At 33.5% G+C, this 19,252-nt stretch overlaps 1 protein-coding gene and 1 pseudogene across 6 annotated transcripts in view; one reads left to right on the top strand and one right to left on the bottom strand.

Annotated features, from left to right (window-relative positions):
* Positions 1-19,252, bottom strand: part of EPHA5 (EPH receptor A5) — a 320,717-nt gene that overhangs the window by 223,223 nt on the left and 78,242 nt on the right. For all 6 annotated transcript variants that reach the window (XM_049790011.1, XM_049790014.1, XM_049790012.1 and 3 more), the window contains exon 3: positions 16,758-17,421. In XM_049790011.1, the coding sequence (XP_049645968.1) occupies positions 16,758-17,421 (664 nt within the window). The remainder of the gene's footprint in view (positions 1-16,757; positions 17,422-19,252) is intronic.
* LOC126033173 (uncharacterized) lies at positions 7,172-7,288 on the top strand (annotated as a pseudogene).

Here is a 19,252-nt window from a genome sequence, read left to right on the forward strand (position 1 = left end):
TCTAACACTTTGCAAAGGAACACCCTGTTGAAATTAATTTAAGTTTTTAATCTTAACTAGCAAAGAGTCAGAGATAGTACATTAAGCTACTTCCTTTCCAAGTTGCTGGAGATCAGAAATAAGCCCTGAGAACCATTGATGATGATCTCAAAAATAAAACAAAGACAACTAGAAAATTAAGTATTATCTTTGTTCCAGGTACTAATGCTCCAGCTACTGATCTTCAATCTATAATACTTCATCCATAGTTTGATATAATAAGCAATACTTTTATTGTGGAAAATAGTAGGAAGAATATTTCTTTAGAATAATGTCTAAAGTTAGAAAGTAAAAATGTCTCATATAAAAATGAAGCACTGGGTAGGTATTACTTGAGGAAAGTGCTCACAATGTTTTGCTAGTATTTGGCCTGGAGGAAAGTGTTACTGTAGTTACTCTGCATTTAGCTTTATTTTCACCTGAATAAAGAGGAAGTCCCCTGCCTAAGTTTAAGTATATTCATAGTATATTCATTATCTGTTACTGCCTGTCAATGTAGGCCAGAACTGGATAGGCCTGAATTAAGTCAGTTCTATTATTACTGTTTAAATTGTCCCCCTCTTTTCTCCAACTGCTGTGTCAAAGAAAGCTGTTTCAATCACAAAACAAGGACTGTTCACTGTTGTGACATTTCATCTAACTGGGCAGTGGCATTTTTTGGAAGGCAACTGTCTAGTCAGTCCTAAGTATGGAAAACATTCAAAGCCAGTTAAGCAAACCTGTGTTGACATATTAAATCAAGCTTGAACCAAGAGAGCAAAAACAGACAAAACACACACTACCATCTAAAGAAAAATCTAAATAAATAAACAATACAGGTCTGTCTGGTTCTAAAAAAAGAAGCTTTTAGCTTTGGAAACTATTGGGACTGGTTGACTATAAGAAAGCCATTCACAGGAGTATTATGCTGCTTTTCACTGAAATGTATAAAACTATATATATATATATATATTATATAATATATATATATTATATTTTCTATAGGAAAATACTAGTGATAGGAAATAACATAAAGAAAATTTGATAAAATAATATTGCATTTCATTCCAATCTATAAAGTGGAAATAAAATAGTCTCATACTTAATTTAAGGCATGTCCTAAGGGTATTGGGAACCTTTCAGGAAGCAGCTAGGTATGATGGTAATGGGTGTGGTAGTGGAATGATGTACCCAGAAACCATCATTAACAATATAGTAAATCACAGTTATCAATTAAAAGGATTAAAAATAAATTAAAAAAATTTCTTTTAAATGTACCAATGCAGTCTTTTCAAAGTGCCTAGAATCCATCAAAGGAAAAGCCCTTATACATATGGAGTAGTGTATTATTATTCTTCACAATCACACAGCAGGAACTTTGAGTGGTTATTCTCCAAGTCTGATTCCTGCTAACAACTCCTTCAAAGAAATGGAGTTATCCATCACTCAAATTATCCTTTGCTCTAATTGTTATTTCCCCAAACGAAGGCTCTTCTTTCTCGTTTCTTTCTTTTTGAAACTATACCTTAACAGCACTCAGATAAGTAGCATAACTTCAAGCTCAGAAAAGATCAAAGCACATCAACAAATAACTACAGTTCTTACAGATGAATCCCTACTGATCAGCCATAAATGAACACAAAGCATTTAAACACGAAATAGAATACAAGTAGGTAAGACGTGACTGACCATGACCAGAAATATTAAAGCATTTAATGTATATTAATGTTACAAGATAATGGATAAGCTCAGTATTCATATTTTAAAAATTTTATTTTACAGCTACTGATAATTTTTCTTGGCAATAACAATGCCTGGGATAGTTGTTTTTATTCTTCATGTTTTTTAAGTCATATTCACCAGACTATTTTTGTTGGTGGTAATTTTATTTATTTATTTACTGGTTTGTGGGGCACATTCAGCAGAGCTTAGGGCTTACTCTTAGCTCTGAACTAAGGGATCATTCCTGGAAGAATAGGAAGATCGCATGGCATACCAGGTTAGCTAAAGCCAAGGCAAAGGTCCAAACCTCTGGACAATCTTTCCACAATTTCCAAGTTAATATAAATGAAATAAATCACACAACTTAAGTAAATAGCAAGATAGTTTCCTTTTTATTTGTTAAAAGCAAACCCTATATAAAAATAAGGTAGTTATTACCTATAAATTATATTAACTTTCTCATGAGTTTCTTAAGGTAATTTTTTGAGCAATTCGCAAAACTAGTTGAGTAGACATTTCAACCCAGGCAAGAGAAGTACTAATTAAATCCTTAGAAATCATTCAGAAAGCATTATCATGTGTAATATAATAGAAATATGATCTTAAATAGAATTAATATTTTTATTCACAAGTAACAATAATGCTATATATAGTTACAAATTAAAACAAACTTTGTGATTTTTTTTATTTCAATGTGGGATAAAGCACAAAATTAATACAATAAAAACTCTGAAGTAAAAATTAATATAATAAAAACTTTGAAGTAAAATTCCTGAAGTAAATTAAATCTGAACATATGCAAAGCCTAAGAAGATGTGAAAAGCTCCTATACATATTTAGAATTATTAAAATTTATGTTCTGCTTTAATGCAGAGAAAAATCTAAGGAAAGTAGAAGCTTTTTTTTAGTGTGTGATGGGCTGTGCACAGCAGCAGAGAGGGAGCTATTCTTGATGTGCTCTCTGACACAAAGCTGATTCTGCAGCTTTGCAGGGCAATGAGGCAAGCTCTAAGAAACTTGAGGACTTGGGTTTAAATGTCTCAAGGTCCAAGAAGGAAGAAAAAAAAATAGCTAAAACATGCACCAAGTAGAGAGCTGTTCAGAAAGCCTGAAGTCTCAAGTTGCTGGATTAGGTAAAATGCAATCCAGGAACTCATGTGAAAACAAAATAAGATTGTCTGAGGAAAAACTTTGGATTGGGATGTGGGGAAGGAATCAGCCTTTATGAAACAAATTCCATGGCATCTTAGAGTGAGTTTTTGTGACACTATGATGCTAGCCACCAAAAATCAGCAACCCTTAACTCTGTTATATTACTGTTTGGTTTGGTTTCAGACGTTTTGTTGGTGTTGTTGTTGGTGGATATAGTGACTGGTTTTTGTTTTTGTGTTGGACAAATAAAAATGTTATAATACTTTTTGACCTTGACTGCATATAAAAATCATCTGGAGTTTTGAAAGAAAAGATGATACATATACACAACGGAATCTGGATTTCTTGTCAGTGTGTTCAGCAATACTTAGGTTTAGGCATATCCCCTTCTAGAGGGATCCATATCTTAACATGAAATATTTAGTTCATTCAATTTTTTTTCTATAGGTACTCCCCAATCTCCTCTCTGGGGTGTCTTAATTCTTAAACATATTACTGGCTCTAGCTGTATCTCTATACTTCATCATATTCCTGAAATAAAATTGTTTTAATAGAAAGAGTTAGCTAGAATAAAATAAAACACTCATGCATCCCTGAAAATGCTAAGCCTAGAGAATTAAATTTGCTCTTATATCTCATCAGAAGAAGGAAATGTTAAATAGTGTAAGAAAATGGAAGGGAGGGAGGGAGGAACAGAAGAGAGGAAGGAAGGAATGGAAGGGAGGGAGAGAGGGTGGAAGAAAGGAAGAAAGGGAAGGAAAAAAGGAAGGAAGAAAAGAAAGAAGAAAGGGAAGGAAGGGAGGAAGGAAGAAAAAAGAAAGGGAAGGAAGGAAGAATAAAGAAAGGGAAGGAAGGAAGGAAGGAAGGAAGGAAGGAAGGAAGGAAGGAAGGAAGGAAGGAAGGAAGGAAGGAAGGAAGGAAGGAAGGAAAGAAGGAAGGAAGGACAAGGATCTCAAAATTCAGCCAGTAATTCACAAATTGAAGAGATGAGGGCATGGGGACCACTTAAAATTTATTCTATTTTCCTATTTTTTCATAGTTCTAACTTTCCTCTAATGTACTAACATAGTGTATTAATGACAACAGCAAAATTGGTAGTATGTGATTCTTAAATCAAGATGTAATTATAATAAAACCAAAAGCTTTCATTTCAGTATCTATTATATGATAAATTATTTATAAAGACCTCAAAAGATGTTGCTAAAATGTAAAATCTAAATCAGTTTTCTAAGATAGTACTTGAGATATTGCACTTCAAAAAAGTGAGGTGTCATTCATCACTCATGGAATACAGAGACATATGTCAGCATTTATTGGCAGATTTGGCTAATACTTAATCTAATATTTAACTATTAATATTGGATTGAATTTGAACTTAATCTGATTTTTCACTTAGCTATATTCACACAGTATTAAGTTTAACTAGTAATCAACTAGATATATTAGACCTAAAATCGAATGCAGCAGGACTGGAGTGATTGTACACCTGGGTAGGGCACTGGTCTTATATATAGCTGACCAGGTTCAATGATTCCAAACATTCTTTTTTTTTGTTTGTTTGTTTGTTTTGTTTTTGTTTTTGGGCCACACCCGGCTTTGCTCAGGGGTTACTCCTGGCTGTCTGCTCAGAAATAGCTCCTGGCAGGCACGGGGGACCATACGGGACACCAGGATTCGAACCAACCACCTTAGGTCCATGATCGGCTGTTTGCAAGGCAAACACCGCTGTGCTATCTCTCTGGGCCCGATTCCTAACATTCTATATGGTCCCCTGAGTAAGTCCTAAGAGTAATTTCTGAGTGCAGACCCAGGATACCTTTGGGTATCACAGGGGTAATAATACTCAAAAACACAACAGCAGGGCCAGAGAGGTGGCGCTAGATGTAAGGCATCTGCCTTGCCAGCGCTAGCCTAGGACGGATGGTGGTTTGATACCCCGGCATTCCAAATGGTTCCCCCAAACCAGGAGCAATTTTCTGAGTGCATAGCCAGGAGTAACCCCTGAGCGTCAAATTGATGTGCGCCCCCCCCCCCCCGCCAATCCACAACAACTAAAACATCTAATGTGTGGCAGCAGAGACCTAGATCAGTGGGTTGATCATAATATTTCCATGCTAAAAGTCTTGGTTCAATCTCAAGAACACATGATTCACTGAGCAGTGCCAAGAGTGACCCCAAAGTAGGTCAAGCTGGGAGTAGGCATTAATACATGGTGTGACTACGTACAAAATAAAAAATCGGTAATAAAATTTTAATGCACTAAAAATGTCCCAATGATTTCACACATTAAATTTAAGGTTTGAAATAAAGTATCTTAAATCATTCACAATTTTATACAAGTAGACAAATTAAGTTTTTTACTTCAGTATTTGTTTGCAGTTTTAGAGATTTTTATTTTGGTTTTAGCTTTGGTTTAGATTTTGGTTTTGGGGGGCCACACCTGGTGAAGCCCAGGGGTTACTCCTGGCTCTGCACTCAGAAATCGCTCCTGGCTTGGGGTACAATATGGGACAATGGGATCGAACTTATATCCTTCCTGAATCAGCTGCATGCAAGGCAAACGTCTTACCTCTGCGCCATCACTCGGGGCCCAGGCTGTTTTATTCTTAAGAGTTTCAGAATAAACACTGAGATTATTCACTGAATCTTACTTGGTGAATTCCAAAAGTTAATTTTCTCTGTATACATTAACTTTGCTCATAAATATTCTATAGAGATTCTATTGTCAGACTTTATCAAAGGTCTTTGCCACTGCTCTTTGAACTATTAAAAAAAAAAGCAAAAGAATTATGTTCATAGTTCCTATTTCCTAGTACATTTAAATGTCAAAGTTTTAAAATCAGTTCTGAATATACTAATTATGATGCATTCTTTGTAAAATATCTACCTACCATTAAATATTTTCACGTAATTATGTTTATGATTATGCAAAAAAATCTATTTTAAAAAATTCCATTTTGATGCCAAAGGTGTCCTATAACCACAATTAGCTATTATGTTATGAACATAAAAAGTTACTAATTTTTGTGATTACAAGAAAACTTGAGTTCATTTATATTAAATTTCATTTGCATCTTAACAATATGTAATTGTGGGGCCGAAGAGATAGCACAGTGGTCAGGCATTTGCCTTAGACGCAGAAGAACGGTGGTTTGAATCCTGGCATCCCATATGGTCCCCTGAGTCTGCCAGGAGCGATTTCTGAGCATAGAGCCAGAAGTATCCCTGAGCGCTCTTGGGTGTGACCCAAAAACCAAAATATAAACAAACAACAAACATCCTAGATATTTAACCAAAGGAAAATATACAAATAAACAATATGTAATTGTTTCATCATAATGAAACATCCTAGATATTTAACCAAAGGAAAATATACAAATGAACAATATGTAATTGTTTCATCATAATGAAACATCCTAGATATTTAACCAAAGGAAAATATACAATATAATTTTTGGTATTTCTGTAAATCCTCAATTAGGATTTAATTAGTTGTTATGATCTACAAATTATAATATATATAATATTTGATATTAAACATATAAGTATGTTACTAAGATAGTATGTCCCAGAATATATATGTAATTACATGTGAGAGTTAAAGAAACACAACAGTTTAATTAGTATACTTTATTTTATAGGTTGAGTGAAAAAAAGAAATGAAAATAAATATTAAAGTTTGTCTAGGAGAACAAGTAGTGTCAGGTCTTATGTTGTCCTCTCAGCAAAGTCTGACTTTTTCACTCTGTACATAGAGCAAAAGAATCATAAATATTTTTGCTTTGTTTTGTTTTGCTTGATTTTTGGCCACAACTGGTGATGCTCAGGGATTACTCCTGGCTCCGTGCTCAGAAATCACTCCCAGCTTGGGGGACCTTATGGGAAGCCTGGGATCAAACCAAGGTCTTATCCTGCATCAGCCACGTGCAAGGCAAATGCCCTATTGCTGCGGTATCACTCCGGCCCATGAGTCATTAATATTTTACTAAAATTTTAAAAATATAGGGTCCAGAGCAATAGCACAGCTGTAGGGTGTTTACCTTGCACATGGCTGACTCAGGATGAACCTCGGTTCGATTCCTGGCGTCTCATATAGTTCCCCAAGCCTGCCAGGAGCAATTTCTGAGCACAGAGCCAGGAGTAATCCTTGAGAGCTGCAGGGTGTGACCCAAAAGTCAATATATATTATATATTTATATATTAGAATATATTTATTTAATATTTCATTAAATTTTTTAAAATAGGTTTTCATCTTTTCAATGAGTGCCAAAGTTTTCAAGTAGCAGATTTCCACTACTACTGATAAACAAATTAAAAAAAAATTGTATGCCAGAGAAGATTAGCATGGCCCCTGCGCAAGGATGACACGCAAATTCATGAAGCGTTCCATATTTAAAAAAAAAATCGCATGCATACATTTGGCCCTAGAAAATATTAGGAATTCTCTATTTCACACATAGCGCACATATAGATACATATATCAGGCTAATAATCTTAGCAAGTAGTTTCAAGAATTAGTATACCTTTGATTATGTAAATGTTAGTAAGCAAATACACATTTAAATATAATAAAATTATTTAAAGGATATCATATTTCTGAATTACTTGCATAGGAATACACTAATTAAACAATTCATCTCTAACTTAAAGCACTGTCAAATCCTTAAGGTTTTCCTCATACTCTTTAGTGGTCATTTTCACAATCGATTTTAAATAATACTTTTCAGATAGAAAATGTTTTCAAAACTTGCACTCATGCACTACCATTAAAATAGCATCAAAATAAGTTTCAAGGGGCCGAGTGGTAGGCTATTTGCCTAGCACACAGCTGACCTAGGTCAGACCTGGGTTCAAATTCTGCTGTCCCATATGGCCCCCAATCGAGGAGCGATTTCTGAGTGCAGAGCCAAAAGCAACCCTTGAGCATCACTGGGTGTAGCTCAAAAACAAACAAATAAAAATAAATAAATAAAATACAATAAAAATTTTTAAATTAAAATATAATGTTGAAATGTTTAAGTAAGTTTTCGATACAGATTTAAGATCAATTGTATACCTGTATTCTTAAATATTTTCATTCTTAGGAATAACAGGAATTACAGAGAAAATATATGTCCTTGTACAATAATATTAGAATAACTAATAATATCTAAACAAAAAATAAATCTTCATTAAAACAAGGTTCTACTTTACATAATTTTCATCAGCCAATAAATACTGTAAGATTATACTGATAAAAATACTGCACCTTTAGTCATCTGAAAAAGCTATAAAATTTTCTAATTTAACATTTCCTTACATAAACAAATATGCTTTACTACAAATGAGTTTTATTTTGGGACTTTTTTTGGGGGGTGGGGCCACACCCAAATGTGGTTTAAGCTTACCACTGGTGGACTTGAGGGATTATTGGGATACCAGGGATCTAACCCTTGCAAAGGCAAGGGCTGTCATTCCAGCTTTATTTTTATAGCCATGTATAGGAATTATATACTCTATAGTTCAACATTGTATAGTTCAATTATATATCTATAGGTCAACTTCAATGAGTAGCATGGAGTTCTAGGCACTATTTTTAGTTATCATCAAATCATTTCATATACTGTATATGATTACTTTAAGGTAGTTTGCAAAGAGGAAAGCAAGAATCAAAGCAATTGAATTATTTTCATAGTAATACAGAGCAGATAAATGGCATTTAATCCAAGTATTTTTACTCAAAATATACTGTACTACTACTGCACTGTACTACCAATAGACTGTGCTACTTTTCACAGAATATATCCTATATTTACCACATTAGATTAGTCACATTTTGAACTTGAATTACTTATGCTATGATTAACTTTGTTTCTGGGCCTCACCCAGTAATGCTGAGGGATTACTCCTGGCTCAGTACTTTAGAAATCACTCCTGGCAGGCTAGGTGAACCCTAAGGATTGTCAGGTTTCGAATCTGGGTTGGTTCTGTGCAAGGCAAAGGTCCTGGTGCTTTCCAGACCTTATTATAGTTAACTTTAAGAAAAATGTTCAACTGGGGCCACAGAAATAGCACAGTGGTAGGGTGTTTGCTTTGCATGTGGCTGACCCAGGACAGACCCGGGTTTGATTCCTGGCATCCTATATGGTCCCCCGAGCCTGCCAGGAGTGATTTCTGAGCACAGAGCCAGTAGTAACCCCTGAGCACTGCCAGATGTGGCCCAAAAGCCAAAAAAAAAAAAAAAGAAAGAAAGAAAGAAAGAAAAGAAAGAAAGAAAGAAAGAAAGAAAGAAAGAAAGAAAGAAAGAAAGAAAGAAAGAAAGAAAGAAAGAAAGAAAGAAAGAAAGAAAGAAAGAAAGAAAGAAGAAGAAAAGAAAGAAAGAAAGAAAGAAAGAAAGAAAGAAAGAAAGAAAGAAAGAAAGAAAGAAAGAAAGAAAGAAAGAAAGAAAAATGTTCACCTTAGCAAAGGTAAGTAACTCTATAGACAATTTTAGTTTTAAGAACAAATGTGCTCAGTTGGAAAATGAGAATATATTTCATTAGATCTTCTCAACTATATGTGACTTTGCCCCAGAATATATTCGGAGCATATGGAGAAAGTTTTGACTATCAAAAAAAAAATGCAGTGTCTCATTGTATCTAAAAAATCAAGAAGGCTCATAAATATGTTGCAATAAAAAACATAAATTCACCTCGATGTATATATGTGTGTATATTGTATATATTATATACATATATATGTATTTAAGTATATATAGCACAGTGGGTAAGGTGTTGCCTTGAATATGGCCTAATCAAAATTGACTTTGGTTTGATCCCTGGCATCCTATATGGTCCCCTGAACCTGTCAGGAGTGATTTCTGAGCATAGAGCCAAGAGTAATCCTGAGCACCATCAGGTGTTGCCAAACTTCCCAAATAAAAAGAAAAGAAAAAAATAAAACAAATTAACTGAAAAAATACAAATATAAATATAATTGTTAATTTTTACTAATGCATACCTAAAACAAAATTATAAAAACATTACTTTAATTAAAGAAAAATGTATAAAATATATTTGATTATTATTATGTGCAATATTTTAGATCATTGAAATGACAACTGTTTAATTGCCCTGGTGGAGATTTTCAGTAATAGCATACATACATAAACACACAGAGACACACAACTTCTATATATACTATATTTCATCATCTTCACCAGCCTTTGCTAAAATCTTGAAATTAAAATTAGATTTTGTTGCATAATAAAGCATAAGAAACAGAACTAAAAAGTCTGCCCCGATAATGGGCCTAATTAAAAATAACTAGGCTCTCCATTCTGTAATTATATGAACACCAAATATACTACATTTTCAGCCATTTTTTTTCAAACATAAATATGCAGCAGAACTATGAATGATCGACACAATACTCCCTGCAGTATATGCGACTGTTTCTAAATCAATGCTCTTTCTTGAGTTCAGTATTTTCACCACATTTTCCTTGCTGTGCAATCATCTCCCAGTTGGACAATTAATAAGTACTTTTTCTCCATAGCCCTTGGCATGTGACCCTCTTACCCTGTATTTTAGCATTGCACTATATACCTTTCTTCACTCTAACTGGTTTTGGCAATGACCCACAATCTAAATCTCTTTCCACCATTTGATATAAGTGAAACTATAATTATCTAGGAGTAATTTCAAATTACTACTTCATTCCTCTAGCAACTGATGAAGATTAGTGGTCTTGCTTTGCATCTAAGTAAGTCAGCAACATAATCACAAGAGAACTCAGCAGGCAACATTTGATTCATGTGAACTCAATTACTTCTGTCAAACACATTTACTGCAGTAAAAAGCAGAAACTTCCAAGTGGGTTTTTCTGCTAACGATTTTGTACTCAAAAAAAATTTTTTCCTACAATTCTTAAGGGGAAAATAGTAGGAATAGCAGCAGAAATATATAATAAGTAATAAATAGCAAACATACCTGTATACAATGATTTAGTAGTACATTGTTACTTCCACAAATCACAAAATAATCAAAGGAAATACATATGTGAATTTAAAGCAGTTTTAAAAAAAATTGTGCATTTTGTAGTGTTAGAAAAGTAAATGTACTAACATTTACGTTAATACAGTTATACAATTAGAACATGAGTATTGTTGTTACCTTGCTAAAACAAGATTGTTATGAGAAAAGCAGCAACTTCCTCTTAAGGAATTAAATGAGGGGCATGAAAATGATAGATCAGAAACTGCTTAACGAATTAATGAGTACTGAATTCACTTCTTGGTTGTCTTCTGGAATGAATGAAGTCTATGTAATGAGCTACACTGCATTCTGAATTTCAGAGGCTTAGTCTCTAAGGACTCTAGGTCAATTCCATTACGCTATGTACATATTTTAGGGCAATTTTAGGACAGAGAGGACAGTACAGGCTTATGTGTTTTCCTGCACGCAAACTCTAGTTTGATAACCAGAATCATCTAGCACAAGCACATCTAGAGATAATTCCTGAGCCAGCAGTAAATCCTTGGTATGACTTAGCCATGACTGGGTTATGGCTTAGCCCCACCATCCAAAAACAAATTATCTTAAAGGCAATTTGTCAATGTTGTGACCTAGAATATCTTCTACAAGTACAAAGGTAAACATATTTAACATTGAAGCTTTCACTGATGTCATTCTACTTTTCTTCTTCTGAGGCTAAATCTAATTTTTTCTAATTCTTGACCTTTTTCAGGGGGGTCAAAACCCAGCAGTGCTCAGGGGTTACTCTTGGCTCCATGGGTGTGCTCAGCAGTGTTCAGGGGTTACTCTTGGCAAGCAATGGGGACATATGGGATGCCGGGATTTGAACCAATGACCTTCTGCATGAAAGGCAAATGCCTTACCTCATGCTATCTCTCCGGCCCCAGCCCCAATAGGCATTTTTTAATTCTTGACCCTTTTTAATCTTGTCCTCATAACATACAGTACCACCCCATTCAACAAGGTAGTAGTAAACTAGTAAAATAGAGGTGGGGAGTCATTAGTCAAATAACAAGTTAGCAAACAATTTTAAAATCATTACTAAATAATTTTATGAGTTAGGGTGAATGATTGATACATGAGGTCTACCCCATTCTTGATGGGTCAGAAACAATTTTCCCTGAAGAAGGTCTACTAATTGGAGCACATAGTCTGAAGTGACTGAAATTATTTAATCAAACAAATGATGTTGAGTATGTTCCAGAGGAAGGAAAAAGTTTTCAAATAAAAGTGGTGCAAGTGATCAAATTGTTTTCAAGATTGTGAAAGAAGTCAGTGTGATTAGTGCCTAGAGAAGTTGGGAAGATATAGATTAAGATATGTCTGATGGGCTCAGGGCAAATGTTCAAGTGATAATATAGAGGATTTGTGTAAGGCCTTGAGTTCTAACAGATCTATCTCTGGTAACATATTTCAGCACTCTACCATACAAGCACTTCCAGGGTGATCAGGCTGCATGAACAGCTTGATCCAAGAAACTTTTTACTGTCGATCCTAATTATCACTGGAAACAACTCTGAACCTCTTCTCCATTTAACCCCAATGGATATGGCCCTTACACAGAAAGGGAAAAAACTGTGTATATTTATCTCTCTATATCTGTAAATATAACATATATATTAGATGAAATTAGGAAGAGTCTTAGGCTACTCTAATATCACTGTCTTAATGAAAACATTGATCTATTTAACTTGTTTGCTACTGGGGCTGGAAGTGGGTAGAATATTGTTATAGAAACCAAGGAGGATGGGTATGTGAAGAAAAGATACATATTTTTGTGAAGGTGATATTTTTTGGTATGGTCAATAATCATTATGTAATTGCTATTTATATTTGAAAATCAAGGTCAAATTTTATATTCCTATAAATTTAAAAAATGGTGAAAGTGAGTAATTTTAAGTGACAGTTGTGTGGCAATTCCTATAAAGATTTTGTGACAAATTGGATGTAGATAGTGAGTGGTAATGAGACATCAAATATGCTTTCAATAGTTCTGAGCACCAACCACTACTAATAGGTTTGAGGATAGCTTCTTAGGAATGAATTAGTCATGATTCAAAATTATGACACATATATATTTATATATATTTATATTTGTATATATACATTATAAGAAAGATAAATGCTTTAAGGATATTGGTATGTCCTAATTCTCCAAAACTATCAGCATTTATTTTTTCACTGAATTAGTGGGATAAATTATTTATAAACCAAATATTTGAAATGCTTTGTAGCATGACTATCTACAATTTGTATATTTGAAAAAGACAAAGCCACTATTCATACAGTAATCGTAGAAATTGTTCTCCAGAGATGTGTCATTCTATGCTATGCCATGCCTTTGTGGAATACATTAAGTCAATGTAGTGAGGTCTCCTACATTGCAAATTCTCTAGTTCACTCCCAGTGTCTCTAAATTCAGCCTGAACCCTTTGTTTATTATGTGTGTAAAGAGAGAAGGGGAGAGAAAGAGGTCAAAACAAGCATTAAATGTCTGTGCTAAGAAGCATTCTACCAGTATACTTCGTGTTTATAATATTTTTGGAAGTACCCACAGAATATTCTGAGCCCAGCAACAATAAAACTTACTACATCAGGTTGAGAAAACAACTAGAAGATGTAGGAATTTCATCCTTGAGACTCAATGGTGTCTGTCAGCACTGCCTCATATATCCAGGAAAGTTCACAAATACCATCAGCTTGGTTATGATGGCACCAAGCACCACCACACTAAAAATTAAATAAGCTGGTCCAATAGATGGATTAATAGAAGGCAATCTATATCTTCTAAGTATTACTTGGGAAGTCCACAATAAGCTATAATTTCAAAAAAAAAAAGGATTTTAGGAGTCAAAAAAAATTAGTACATTAGTACTTTAGCAGGGTACTTGCTTTGTATGCAGTCAGCCAGAATTAAATCTCTGTCACCCCATATAGTCCACTGAGTATAATCAGGAGTGATCCCTGGGTGAAATCCAGGAATTAAGCCCTGAGTATAATTGAGTGCAGACCCCAAAACATACAAGTTAAACAACAAAAAATGACTTGTATTTAAGGGTACTTTGAAGGAGAAGAGTACTGTGAGCCACACCAAATGATGTTCAATGGTTATTCTTGGTTCTTTGCTGCTAGTGTTCAGAAATCATGTGGGGTATCTGAAAAAATATTTAGAGATTCGGAGGAGAGTACATGCAAGTGTCTTGCCTCCTGTACCATCTCTCCAGGCCTGAAAAATGTTGTTGTTGTTGTTGTTGTTTTAGAACACTTAATCTGAATGAAGGTAAAGATCACTAAGCTTCAAATTAAAGCATCAAATATAACATTTTAATGTACAAACAAGTTAGTACAAGTTGGTTTATAATAGTAAATCAACGTATAAGATATTTAATGAATGTTCAGAAATAATCAAATTTACATAGTATGTATTTTTAGGGAAAAATAACTGAAATTTACTCAACAGATTATATTTAATTCCTTCCCCCAAGTGCTTTTCATTAGACTTACCATCAGCTTAAATTTAGGCTGCCCTACTTCATCACCTAACAGTGAGATAGAATCAGAAGACACTCTGTTCTTTGATCTGTGCAAAAAACAAAATCACTAAATACAGAAGACTGAGGACAACAACCATGATTGAGCAGAATATCTGGAACCATAAAGAAAGACTCTACCCTAGATTTTATCCTAGGATCTATGTAAATACCAAGATCTCTAATTACAGAGGACTGACTTTGACAACCACAACTGAGCAGAGCATTTCCTGGTACCATAAAGAAAGACCTGAGGGTTCGACAATGAACAGGTCTGGAGCCTGTAATTGGTCTCATGACAGTATGCTTCAACGGTGAAGACATCCTGTATCTCTTAGTTCAAGAGAATTTCATTTCTAGTTTCCCAATATGTACTGTGCCAATGCAAAAAAAAAATTGCCACACCCAGCCCCCCCTTCTTTTCTTTTTTTCTTTTACATTTTTATTCTTTTAAATTAATATTATAGCTTATAGACAGGGGGTTCCCATTCACCTTCTTTTTGTTTTGTTTTGTTGCTTCTTGTTTTTTTTTTTTTTTTAACAGAACCATAGAACATGAATCAACTTGTTTTGCCTCATATTTTTTGTCTTCCTACAAATTGTGAAAAAAAATAAGTGGATGGTACCAAGAGAAAAACAGTCTCATGAGCATTGAATGAAAATAAAAAATGATCAGACCTAAATACCTAACCCAAAGTCAATGACAATAGAATCAAGAGAAGACCCAAAGTACAACAAGCTATATACAAAAGGGACATCTTACACTAGCAGTCCAGGGACTACAGGTGGAGGTATGAAATGCATGCTGGGAACAGAGGCAAAGGGAGGTCAACACTGGAGGTGGAATTGCCCCTAATTCACTTTCACTATGTACCTTAAATATAACTGTGAAAGACTTTCAATTAAAAACAATAAAACACATTAAAAAATAAAAATATATGAAGTCAACTCAAAATGACTTTCTTTTAAAATGTGATGCATAAAATTATGATTTACATTCCTGAAAAACCTATTATTAAAATATAATATTGGTTAAACTGTATTTTAAAGTATTGAATTATAAATTACATGGAAAATTGACAATAGACTTTAATGTAAATAGTATTTAATGTAAATAGTAAACATGTGAGTTGGTTCTAAAAAATGTAACAAATTTAAATATGGGATAGTGTGTTTCTAGAAGAAAACAATTTAGCAATATCACCTATAAGTATAGGAAATTTCCCTAGTATTTTTTCTTGTCTGCAATCAACCAAACCTGAAAAAGTTAAGCATATTTGATTGCCCTTATGGAGTGAATATAGAAGGTCAATATATAACTTAAGCTTCTACATAAATTAAAAAGATTTCAATTATTTGGTTTCTTCTCACTTAACACATTTTTTCTCATAGTCCTGAACTACACATTTTAAAATAAAAACAGTTCAAGATCATAATGATAAATACCTCTTTTAAATCAAAAGTATTTTTCCCTCATAATTGGTTCTTCACTTTGACATAAGCTACTATCCTTTCGAAAGTGCCATTGCTAAATAACCAAATTCAGAAGAGTAACTGACCACACTCTTAGGCAAAACATGGTATTTTATGAAATACCTTTTGAAAAGACTATTTAAGGGTATTTATTTATAGAAGTAACAAACATGATGAAGATTTAATTTAAAAGTAAAAGTAAGCCAGAAAAAAACACCTACAGCAAAATGCATTGAAATGATCCTATTGGAATCTATCTTGAATAAAGCAACATATAATGGTAATTAAATATAAACCACAATGGACACTAAGTCCTTTAAGTTTTCAATAATTTCCTATAGAGAACACATGGCTTAATGTATTTCAGAGAAAAAAAAAAACCTAAATGATATTCGATAACATGCCCAAATTAATCTGACCACAGATTTGCATGAGTTTTATATAGTCAGTAAAGAATAAGAAATAACACCATGGAAAGAAAATAGGAGTAGAGTAGCAGAATATAAAACCACAAAAGAAAGTAACTTACATGCAAACCAACTAATTTCTAGCTTGGGATGCCTAATAAAAGAAAATATCTAAAAGCAAACTAAATACAAAGTATTAAAGTATTACATGGCAAATAGATAACCTTTGCATATTGTGTACAGACAACGAAATAATGCAATAATAATAACAACTTCACTGTTACCAGAAAAATTCTGGGAAGAGAGAAATAACTTGAAGAGAAATAATATCTATTAATTAGCAAAGTAAAAGGACATTTGCTCATAATCATTGTTGGAAACATACACACACGCACACAAACACACATACATCTCATCCAACTGAGAAGAGAGTCTCTGAAATTTTGTAGTCAAACGCTTACCTTGACAGGTGCCATTTTTCTCTTCATAACCTGCTTGGCACATGCACTTCCCAATGGGCACCAGCCATTCCCCTTCAGCACTACAGTGCATTTTGGGTGGGTCATCAGTCACTGAATGGTTGACACAGGATCCAGACACCTCAAGTAGTTGTGAAGAATCAGCTCCTGTGATGGTGTCGGGGAAGATGGCCAAGTGTCGCACCACAGAAGGGCATTTTTTATAGTACACACGCACTGAAACTAGAGCAATGCAAGCACCCACATCTTGAAAAGCAAGATAAAATCCCTTTTTGCTTAGAGGTCCTACGTCTCTGACCTCTGTATTGAGCTTCATGACACGGTCACCGAGATCGAGTTCTGTAAAACTTTCATCAGCGGCAATGGTATCAATTTTGATGTACTGATTTTCTTTGATATTTCTTCCATTCTCATGATCTGACTCAAAGTAATACATGTTAAAAGTTTCCTTACAGGTCCCCAGTCCTCCAGGAAGACTGTTGCAATCTCGCAGAGTAAACTTGAGTTCTATGAATATTCTGGAAGCACCTTCATTGGCAATCCAACTGGTCAAAAGCCAGTTATTTTGATTTTGTTCCATAACTTTGCATACTTGGTATGTGTGAATAGGAGCATAATTTTCATCAACTTCACCAATCTCTTCCCACTGTATAATATAAAATAGACAAAAATAAGTGTTTAATGAACAATAACCAGCAAAAGTTGACAAAGTCTTTCAGATGTAGAAATTTTAACAGAAAGAGCTATCCGGTAAGATTATTTTAAGAAAATAATTATTTTTAAATTCTGTAAATTAATAACTAGCATTCATTATTTATCATCACAACTTAAAAGTTGAGCACATGTGAATAATATTCCTTAAGGGAAAATCTATTTTAGTGTAAAAATAAATAAAACTGAATGTGAATAGGATTTACAAAAAAGAGCAATAAAAGGAAAGCATATATATTTTAAAGAATTCTAGGAATATAAACAATATCAACAATTCATAAGGGAAGAGAGCAGAACTTTGAAAATAAAAAACAGAGTAAGAAAAGTAGTAATTATGAAATGAGGATAAAATGTAGAACATGAATCCACACTTAATTTTATTCCATATTATAAGTAACAAATCAGAGATAATAAAAATAAGAAATATATTTATTTAAAATGAATAGTATGTCTTTATTTTTGAACCAATTTATATAGAATACTTTAAAACTTGATGAACTAAATATTTATTAATTATTGCATTCACAAATGTAAACTTATCATCAGGTATAATGAAAAATATAATAGATTAGTAATATAGAATATTCATATAAAATGATTATCTACTAGAATACAATAATCTATTAACATGTATTATGTTATCCATAATGATCTTAATATTAAGAGTTAACTCATGGAAGATGTAGAAAACTATATGACTATGGTTTATATAGTCTCCTGGCATTACTGGGTAAAAAATAGATTCAAATCTATCTTTGCTCTTAAAAATTCTCCAGGTATGAGCACTTGAATGTATAGCAACTACTTTCTGAACAATAAAAAAAACAAAATTTTATTTTCATAGGATGTTATTAACAAACTTATAAAATTTCTTAAAACTATGTAGAATATGTGTGCATAAAATAATTTAAATCATTATATCTGCTCCGGATTACACATAAAATTAAACCTTACTAATTTTAATTAATAAAAATGTTCATATATCATTTTATTGACACGAAGTTAAATAGAACATTACTAATTTATTCTACTCAACAAAGATGTGTAACACAATTGTGTCACATGGGTTGTACATAACTCATAATGCTCACATGGCCCTTCTCAAAATTGTAGCTGTCATCAACCTTAAGAAAAATGGGTCCGGAGAGATAGCATGGAGGTAAGGCGTTTGCCTTTCATACAGAAGGTCCGTGGTTCAAATCCCGACGTCCCATATGGTCCCCCATGCCTGCCAGGAGCGATTTCTGAGCATAGAGCCAGGAGTAACCCCTGAGCACTGCCAGGTGTGACCCAAAAACCAAAAAAAAAAAAAAAAAAGGAAAAGAAAAGAAAAATACACTAATGATGTGAAACTACTGAACTCCTTTTATTTAATACATAAAATCTTTAAGTACCATGATTATAAGCATGATTGTAGTTGGGTTTCAGTCATAAACAGAACACCCCTTTTCACCAGTGCAACAAGATTTTAAGATTTTATCTTACCTAAAACTTCATGTTATAGTGTTATGTGACACGCTATAGTCTTGGTTCTTTCATTTAATATTATTTCTATACATGGATGTATATGGAATCTATTATGCTGAGTGAAATAAGTCAGAGAGAGAGAGAGAAAGACGCAGAATGGTCTCACTCATCTATGGGTTTTAAGAAAAATGAAAGACATTCTTGCAATAATAACTTTCAGACAAAAAGAGAAAAGAGCTGGAAGTTACAGCTCACCTCATGAAGCTCACCAAAAACAGGGATGAGTTTAGTTAGAGAAA

The sequence above is a fragment of the Suncus etruscus genome, chromosome 16 (genome assembly GCF_024139225.1).
Source record: "Suncus etruscus isolate mSunEtr1 chromosome 16, mSunEtr1.pri.cur, whole genome shotgun sequence".
Lineage (NCBI taxonomy): Eukaryota > Metazoa > Chordata > Mammalia > Eulipotyphla > Soricidae > Suncus > Suncus etruscus.